At 26.0% G+C, this 9,971-nt stretch overlaps 1 protein-coding gene across 1 annotated transcript; it reads left to right on the top strand.

Moving 5' to 3' along the window:
• Nucleotides 1-4,603: 4,603 nt before the first annotated feature.
• LOC111625830 (monocarboxylate transporter 10-like) lies at nt 4,604-9,324 on the top strand. The gene is made up of 5 exons (XM_023369066.1): nt 4,604-4,997; nt 5,069-5,402; nt 5,484-5,772; nt 6,014-6,395; nt 8,782-9,324. The coding sequence occupies exons 1-5, from the start codon at nt 4,604-4,606 to the stop codon at nt 9,261-9,263; spliced, it is 1,881 nt and encodes a 626-aa protein (XP_023224834.1). The 3' UTR covers nt 9,264-9,324.
• The last annotated feature ends 647 nt before the right edge of the window (nt 9,325-9,971 follow it).

Raw genomic sequence — 9,971 nt, 5'->3', positions numbered from 1 at the left:
TGACCTTGTTCCTGTTTAATTTATTTTTTTACTTTTGAGACCCTTGAAATAATCAAATGGAAGACTGCCATATATTTTTTTCATAAATTAACCACAATTCAAAACCTATTTTTTTTTTAAGTCTAAAGTGACATAGCTCTTTAGCAATCTGTCTCTTTAGGAGACTGCTGGCATTTGATTGATGTCCTTCTCAGCTAACAGAGTTTTCAGCATATATTTTCTACACTTTGGCAAAATTTCAAATATTGAACGACAGTTTGGAAATTTAAGTTGCATTCTATCTATTAAAATACTTCGAATCGAAATTTCAGCGTGTCGTTTATTATATTCGGAAGTTTGCGTGACATTTATAACTTCGTTTTAAACAAGTAGGAGTTGAATTACATAAAAAAAATAGTAATTTATGGTTCCTGAATATAATTTACTGGTTAATCTTTCGTTTAAAAAGTTCGGAGGTCGCAAAAATTATATTTCCTCTGGTGAATGTATATTGTGCTGAAAGAAACGACAGAAATAAAATCTTAGTTACATAAAGTTACCGACTAAATAATTGAATGGAAGGACACTTAATTAGTAGCTTATTCAATTTGTTATTTTTATAAAATATTCTTTGATTTCTTTGACGTAAAACTTCTTTTAAATTTCGCCGAAAGACAGAGAGATTTTTTGTTCTTAATTTATTATTTTTGATACGACAAGAAAAACTTTTATAAGTATTACATAATCTCGAAAAATTCCCACTTAAATTATCTGAATGGGAAAGTACTTAGTTTCTATTAAATGCTATATTCGATGGTAAATGTTTAATTTTAAATTACATTCAACGTAAAAACTTAATTGTTGAATATAATATCTCAAAATATTTTAATTGATATATTTTAATCAGTCCAAGTTTAAGAACATGCTAAACTTTTTCCAAAATGTTTATTTTTTTATTTTTAAAATTCAAAATACAATTATCACTATAAATGTTATGTTTTATAGAAACAGTTAATATGAATAAACATAACAAAAATTAATAAATGTTGCTAATTTCCACTTAATTAAAAAATGTTTATTTAAAAAAATAATAAAAGTTAAGTTTAATATTAATAAAAATAAGATAAACTTTTTTTATTTCTATTCCATATGATATTGTTCTGTTAATATTTTAAAAATTTGAGTTTATTTTCTACAGAATTGATTAATAAAAGTTTCTTTTCTATTCGGGGTAAAAGACAGTATTTGTAACCTCATTTTTTATTCAGAATGATAATATTGATAACATGCAATTTAGATTTTATCTTGCTCACATTACAATAAGTGCGTATAAAAATTAATTCGACTTTGCATTATAATAAAAATATTCCCAGATTATTTTGATAAAATTATATTTTTTCTGTTTAATCCTGAAAATATTCCAATCCAGAATACTCTGTCAGTATATCTGATGTTTACAAGTTGTCATCACTAATTTACAAATTTTGATGAAATTGTATTTAATCTCTATTAAAGCATACAAATTTACATTAAAAAATCATTTCTTATTGAATACTAAAAAATAAAACACAATAAATGTTAATACACATTCCTAAATCATTGTAACTAATATAATGCAATTAGTTGTAAGAAAGTTTTAATGTTCAAAGTCATTTGGACAAATTCTTCAAAAAAATAAGAAAAATGTAACCAGAAAATTATATATTTTTAAAACTATCTTTTAAATCTTTTATATCCATAATTATAACACAAGCGAATAAATTTGTGAATATAATCTTATAAAAAAAAATCAAGATATGACAAATTTTCACTACTTTACTCATTAAATATAGTTATAGTCAAGTATTTAAAGAGAATCGAGAACAACGTTATGGTTGTATCACACAAATTGGGTCAGTACCTCCTCTGTCCCCAATGATGATATTCAAAACCATCTGGAGGAAGTTATAATTGGAAAAAGATAAAACACTAGATTAAATAACTATCCGATATTAATTTTATGCAATTAATTTCTATGTGAATGAAGATGTAATGTAATAAAATGATAAAATATGCAAAATTATCTAAAAAATCTAAACAAAGAAAAGTTCATATTAAATATGATGTAATTCTTTATTAGTTTGAGAAATTATATACATACATATATATAATGTAATCCTCTAAAATAGTGAAAATTTTCTGTAGTGTAGTTGTCTGAAATTAAACTTTTAGGATTTTTCATTAGTTTTTAAAGATCAAATTACTAAAACTTTCTAGGAATATATTAAAACCGATAAAAATTTTTAACATCAATTTTCTTTTTCTAAGTATGTTTAATTAAATTACTCAGTAAAAAAATAATTGATTAAATTTTTCTAGAACAACCTTCTTCGTTAACTTAGCTTCTGTTTTAAAATACTGGAAAATTTTGAAAACTTTATTAGATTCTATAATTCTTATCAATTATGGCTAATAATGAATATTATGATGTAATTTAAAAAATTAATTGAAGTAATTTAAATATGTTCTACTTTTATTGTATAAAAAGTAAAATCAGTTTTCAACAATAAAAATAAAATATAGTATAATATTAATCATGATATATGTATTAATTATTATAATTTAATTTCAGAATTATAAATTCTGATCCATATTTTTTTTTTTTAATGATAATACCTCGTAACTTTTAAATATTTTAATGTACAGTACAAATCTCGGTTTCTTTTATATTTAGACAAATAAACAAAAAGTCTATTAATGTTAATAATGAAATAAATTGAGAATCATTAAATATTAAAATAAATTATCTGTGAAAAGATTTTAGTTAAATAACTTTTTCATTTATGTAGTTAGTTAAATAACAAATTTAATTATATAGATAGTTAGATAAACTATATATATATAAAACAATGTCTTCTGTTTGTTCCCTACGCACTTCTTAATATTGTGGACAAAATTTTTTACAGTTACTTTATAAAACCCTGCGGAAAATATAGGTTAACATGAAAACTGAGTATCCCACTTCTTCGTTTGATTTCATTCGTTTGTGATAATTTTAAAAACAGTTTAAATAATAAATTAATAATTAAATCTAAATAAAGTTTAAGGCAACGTTATATAAGTAAGCGTTGCGTAACAATTAATGAAAGTGCCACACGGTATATAAATCATATTCTTATTGATGATTTCAAAGGATGTAGGATTATCTGAATTTGAAAGCCTCGCCGAAATAACGCTGTTGATTCAAATTGGCCTATAATAACCAAAATTTTAATATGATTTTAATTTTAATGTTCCTCCATATTACTTTTTTCCGAGAAATGCCTGATATATCTGTTAGTATTACATAGTTTTCATATGATATAATTTTAAAAATCTACAACTGAAAAAAACATTGCTTTATATGTACAGTACTGTAAAATTAAATTATATTTAGATGAAAAGGTTGCCTATCATAGATCAGTTAATAGAAAAAAAATTCTTGGATATATTTCAATAATTCATTGTTTAATATATTCGAATTTTATTTATTGAATAATCTATCTAGCTATCAATTATTTCAAAAATGCTTATATTAAACTCAGTCGCTTGATTTAACAGTTGATATATACGGATATTTATATGAAAATTTGACTTTTCAGTACTATTAGTGCTCAAAATGAAAAAAACTTATTCAGTTTGTGAAATTTACATTAAAATAATACTACAATGAGGTTCTTAAATTTAATTTCTTTAAATATTTCAAGTTATTTTCTACAGAATTGATTAATAAAAGTTTCTTNATTTAGAAAAAAATTTGATATTTAAAGAAATATCAGATTAATAGACTATAATCTAAAAATTCTATGCAATTTAATATAATTTGATATATAATTATAAATATTTAAAATTATTATAATAAATAAAATAGTAATTTGATTACTAAAATGAAATTTTGCAAAAGTCATCTTTGTCTTATATACTGTAATTCCAATAATTTATTAAATTTGTTTCAATCTGATTTATTTTTGAACTTATGAAAAATTAAATAAATAAAGTATTTCATAAAACAACTCTTTTGTTTTTATTTCTATAACATAACGATAAAAAGATTAAATTAGTTTGGTATTTATTTGTATTAATGTACTACTGTACTACTCAATAATTAGAGAACACATACAGTTTATGGAAATTTAGAACTGAACAGATGGCTTATAAAGGACAAAACTTGTGATCTCATATTAAAATTTGGTATCACTAATAGATGTCAGCGAATAACATTCAGTTCTAATTTTAAGTTTTATGTTAAAATTTTAGCAATAATATATTATTTCAATTAAATAAATGTATTAATATATTTTAATTTTTGCTTGTGAATAACGAGATTCACTAAATAAATCTGTAGAAGAATTTGTGATGCATAAAAATGGCAAAAGCATATTGTTTCAAAGAAATAGCAAACATTACGCAAATTCACTTTACTCTAGATTTTATTTATAAAGTTTGTTCTAATAATACTCCCACTGAAAAAGATTTCTTCCAATTCCACGCCGTAAACGGTTATAACAATAACCAAAATGAAAAGAGACTGGGTCAATGACGTCACAGACCCCCGAAGCTAATCGTTCTACTTTTTTCAGAAAACCAGTTAGTAAAAGTTGCAGAGATGGATACGCAACGAGACGAAGATAAAGTTAATAAAGCCCAAAGTGGTAAAAGATATTTTCGTTCTAAATCTGTAGCTTCCAACGATCCTCAAAGTCCATATTATACAAATCCTGGAAAATCTACGGGGATACGAGTGAGATCTCCAAGTGTTGCGTGTGTGCCTTACTATGATGAAGAATGTCGTCTTAAGCATCAGGGCAGTTTAGCAGTGGACGAAACTAAGACATCTACTATCAAACAGCATTATTATCCTGAAGGTGGCTGGGGGTGGGTGGTGTGTGTTTGTGCAGTACTTATACACATGTTATCAACTGGTCTTCATTCCGCTTTTGGATTTTTCTTATTAGAAATATTAAAGAAGTTTAAAAAAGACAGTGATGTGGTTCAAGCAGGTATTGTTTAAAGATTTAAATTTATTCTTTACAAATATCTATAGAATATTCATATTGTGATTTGTTTTTAGTATGTGTGGGCGCTCTTTCGACCACTGTAACGTTATTCCTATCACCCGTAGTTGTAGCATTTTGCAGAAGAAAGAGTACAAGATTAATAGCACTCTTTGGTGGAATAATAACTGCTCTAGGTTGCTTATTTACATCATTTGCCACTCAATTTCATCAGATGTATGTTAGTTATGGAGTTATTATAGGATGTGGTGTCAGCTTTTCAAGAACTACTTCAACCGTGATTGTTTGCGAATATTTCAAAAAGAAAAGAGGACTTGTGGAGATATTCATTTGCACATCGACTGGCATAGGATCTATAATTGTGCCCGTCTTATTAACGCAATGCATCAGGTGACAATTATCAAATAATCTTTGGCATATTTTGAAGTAGTTTCAATTAATGTATTTTTCTAAAATTTATTTATATTTCAGAAAAATTGGTTGGAGATTAGGGTTTCAAGTAGTCACTTGTATCTTTGTCATTACTATCCTGCTCTCGGTATTTTATAGACCAGCATCTCTCTATCATCCGCAAAGAAGAGCAATTCTTCACATTAAATGTCTGCAAAAGCGTTCTAAGCAAAAAGAGAAAATGTCAACATTAACAAAACCAAAGCCAAAATATTTCGATTTTAAAGTTTTAAAGTCTCGAACTGTACAAATAATAATAATTAGCAGTGGATTAACAGCAATGGGAATATCATCACCTTATTTACTATTAGTAAATACGTAGATTTTAATATTTTATTAACCCTATACTTTTTATGATTTATGTTTGCATCATTATTAATCGTGAGCGGAATATATTAAATATTTTATAATACTTGCCTTAAGTGAATGGTTGTAGTAAACTTGAATAATAAACTTATCAACGTTGTAAATCTAGGTCAAGTAAAGCTTACAAAATTATAAATCAAAATTTATACGTTTTAATAAAATTTAATCTATTTTCTTTTGTCTAGATTTACGAAGGAGATAAAGAAGGAATCGATAAACATTCGCTACTTATGCTGCAGATATTTCTTGGTTCTGCTTGTGCTGTGGGTAGTGGAGCATTTGGATGGATCGTCGTTCGTAACAGCTTACAATGTCTTATCGCTAAACAATATCTTTGTCAAGCAGCAATGTTTATGTCAAGTGCTACTATATTAGCATTAATCATGTTTCATGAATATCGGAGTTATATAATGTTTGCATGGATATATGGAATATTTTATGGTGGTTATCATTACTCGTTAAAATTATTCACTTTAGAAAAAGTTCGAGCTAGAAATTTTCTAAGAGCGTGGAGTTATGTGGAATGGTTTCAAGCTATACCTAATTTGATCGGTATGATATTAACAGGTAATATATTATTCTATAATTTTCAGTCATATTTGATAATTTGGTAAATTAAAGTGTTTATAAATAATATACAATTTTGACAATTCTTTTGCAGAAAGTTTATTTATAGAAATACTTTAAAAATTTGTAAATTTACAAATTGCTTCAAGTCCATAACTAGATAAATAAATAGCACTGTATTTACAAAATTGTAATGAGATTTACAGACGTATTGTAAATTCATACCCTATATCTAATACGCGAATTATTCTTTAGAGAAAAATTGTTTGGTGATATATCCTAGGGCAGTGGTTCCCAATTAGTTTTTCCTGCGTACCACTTCAAGAAAGAGCTCAAATTCGCGTACCCCTTATAGCAAAAATTCATATTAATCTATACTAATATTATAAATTTGAAGGTAATTCTGTCTGTCTGTTACTTTTTCACGCCTAAACCGCTGAACAGGTTTTAATAAAATTTGGCACAGAGATAGCTTACATATTGGAGATGGACATAGGTTACATTTTACTGCGAGAAAATATCTTACTCCCACGAGAAAATTTGATATAATGCGGGAGAAGCTGTGGATAGTGATAGACGGCTAGTGATAAATAAAATAAGTTTTTTTTTTTTTACATTTATTATCTTATATATTATTCTAATAATAATGAAAATAACATAAGCTTTTTGGTCAGCTTCAGTCTCAAGTCATCTTCGAGTTAAAGTCGGTGATCATGTTTAGTTTTCATGTTTGTCATGGCCGAAAATCCGCTCTCGCAGAGGTATGTTGTGCAAAATGGTAATAAATATTTTATTGCCGTTTCTCTGACATGATAAATGTCTTTTAGGTCAGCCCAAAAATTACCCAGTGATTGCTCTGCAAAACAACTCTTGAGTCTGCTGTTGCATGAAATGTCTATTAATTTAATTCCTCTTGGTCAGAGATGGGAAGGTGGTCGGCGGAGTTATTCGTAACAGCGACAAAAATTTTCAAAATTAATTTCGCGAAAACAAATTGTGTTAATTGTACAATTTTTGTTTCTTGCGTAAGAATTTCACGTGTATAGAAACGCGTCTCAACAAAAGCAGGAATAAATGAATGAGTTATGCCATGTGTTGATTACTGTGCTACATTGCAGTTTTTTAAACAGATTCGAGAATATTTTTAGTTATAAATAAACGAATTTGTGCATTCGACATCGTGTTGTAAATTGCAGAATTTTTGATGGTCCACCCATTATTTTTTTATTGCTTCATCTCATGCATTTAAATTTTAAATCGACCGATTTTAGATTGCCGCGTGTACCCCTTCATGCAATTTCGCGTATCCCCAGGTGTACGCATACCACTAATTGGGAACCATTGTCCTAGGGTATTTATAATTTGTTGCAATAGTTTATTTAACCATAGATTATAATTCCATCTAACCACTCTTCCATATTACCATTTTTCACCTAATTCCATCTAACCACTCTTCCATATTACCATTTTTCACCTAATTCCATCTAATCGTTTCTACCACATAATATTTATGTTCATGTTTAAATCTAATAAAATAACAATATTAATATGGTAAATATATCCAAAATCAAAAGTAACAGACCATCCAATGATTGGATCAATCAAACAGTTTTATAAAAATCATTAAAGCTCATAATTAAGTTTTCGTATTATTGATTCGATATCTAAAATCTAGAATCATGATTATCCAATGATTATCAACAGCTAGTGGAAGTCATACATATTCACTATTCTTAACATGTAAATATATTTTTAAAAAATTGTTATTTTTCAAAAATCATACGCTTTTATTTAGTATGATAAAAATGTTTTCAACAGCACAAAATTCTTTAACTTTAAAAATTTGTCAAAACAATAACTTATGATTAATAATGAAAAACAGTTAGTAATAAGGATGATAGATAATAAGTAATCTATAACAAAAAAAAATTATATTAAAAAATATTAAAAGCAAATTTATTGATTTTTCTACTTTGGCTTAAATTCTACACTTAATTTAATTTGTATTCCCAATTTAACTCAAAAATATATCAGTCGTAATTAAAAATTACTAGCTAAAGAAAATATCAAAACATCTAACTTCTGTTTATTTTATTAAATAAATAGAAAATAATATTTTATTGTGTTTTACTTCTTTCAATCAAAGATTAAAGGGATTAAACATGACAGAATCTATATAATTCTTTTATGAACTATAATAAGTTCATATCCACAATAAAATGAATATTTTACTTATAGACCTAAATAAAAATTTCGGATAAAATCATTTTACACAACATTACATAAAATTTAAAAACTGAAATTGTGCTATGAAGATAAATATTTATACCAACTAATCCAGAAAGAACCTTATTTCGATGTCTAACATATTGATTTATTTAAATAGGTTATCTGAATCATAAATACGGCAATAAATCCGGTTTTTACATATCATCTATTTTCACAATGTTAGGAAGTTTAGCAATGTTTGGTATCAACTTTCACCGTAAAAGAACCCAAAAGAAAAAGGACAATGCTAAGAGAAAAATATCAGAATTGAGTGTGTATAGAGAGAGAGTAGATGCTATAAAACGTCCGGAACTGACTTGTATATCTGAAGAAGCTATAGCAGATTTTGACGAGTTTTTAGACGACTGTATCACCAGTTGCAATAAAGAAGAAAAATTTCTCATGTTGAGTGAATTCGAAAATAATTTAAGCAAAACTCAAGCGTTAATACAACCTACGAGGCCTATTAGAAAAATGGCAGTTGTAACTCCTCCTAACTTCAATCAGTGTTCTAATTGTCGAAACTTGATCATAGAGGATACAATTCCCGAAAAAACTCTGTGTAAAGAAGAAATTATCCAGTTATCTGGATTGTTATAACTGTAAAAAATAAAATAAAATAAACTTTTTTACGGAATGCATTTTACTAATTTATTTCATTTACAACTTGCTAATGTTTACATATATTTTCAGATATAAAGTTGGAAATATTTAATTTTAACTGTTAATAACTATTAGCAATAACACCTATAAAACAAATTGATCTTCTAAAACGTATACATGATACTGTTAAGTTTGTACTCGATATTGAAAAACTAGATACAATATCACAGAAACTAAATAGCTTCAAAAGAATAATCAATTTTGTTAAAGAAAAATTTAAAATATATTATCCTTAAGCAAATTCATAATATTATGTGTCATTATAATAGTACGTAACAGAATCGTAACATACTTCTGCCAAATATTTATTTGAATAAATGTAAAGAATGGAAAATTCAAAAGACAAAATTTCATTGCATTTTTATATACGCTACTTGAAAACAAATTTAATCAGTTCCTCTATATTAACAATTTTTAAAAAATTTCACTGTAAGATTGGTACTAAAACACGTGCAATTTTAGATGATCATATTCATCTAAAATTTAATAATCTTAAGTAAAAACGGATTATATTAATGTTTATATAAAATCTACATCATGATAAATTTGATATATTTAAAGTACTTTAAGTACTCTGAAAGTATTTTATACTCAAAGCAATTACTTGAACTTTACTTATTTTCTGTTTGCTGAATATAGTTTATA

This window comes from Centruroides sculpturatus, unplaced genomic scaffold (assembly GCF_000671375.1).
Source record: "Centruroides sculpturatus isolate CEXI.00-Female unplaced genomic scaffold, Cexi_2.0 scaffold440, whole genome shotgun sequence".
Taxonomy (NCBI): domain Eukaryota; kingdom Metazoa; phylum Arthropoda; class Arachnida; order Scorpiones; family Buthidae; genus Centruroides; species Centruroides sculpturatus.
The sequence above is the reverse complement of the archived record's forward strand: the minus strand, read 5'-3'. Positions and strand labels throughout refer to the sequence as shown.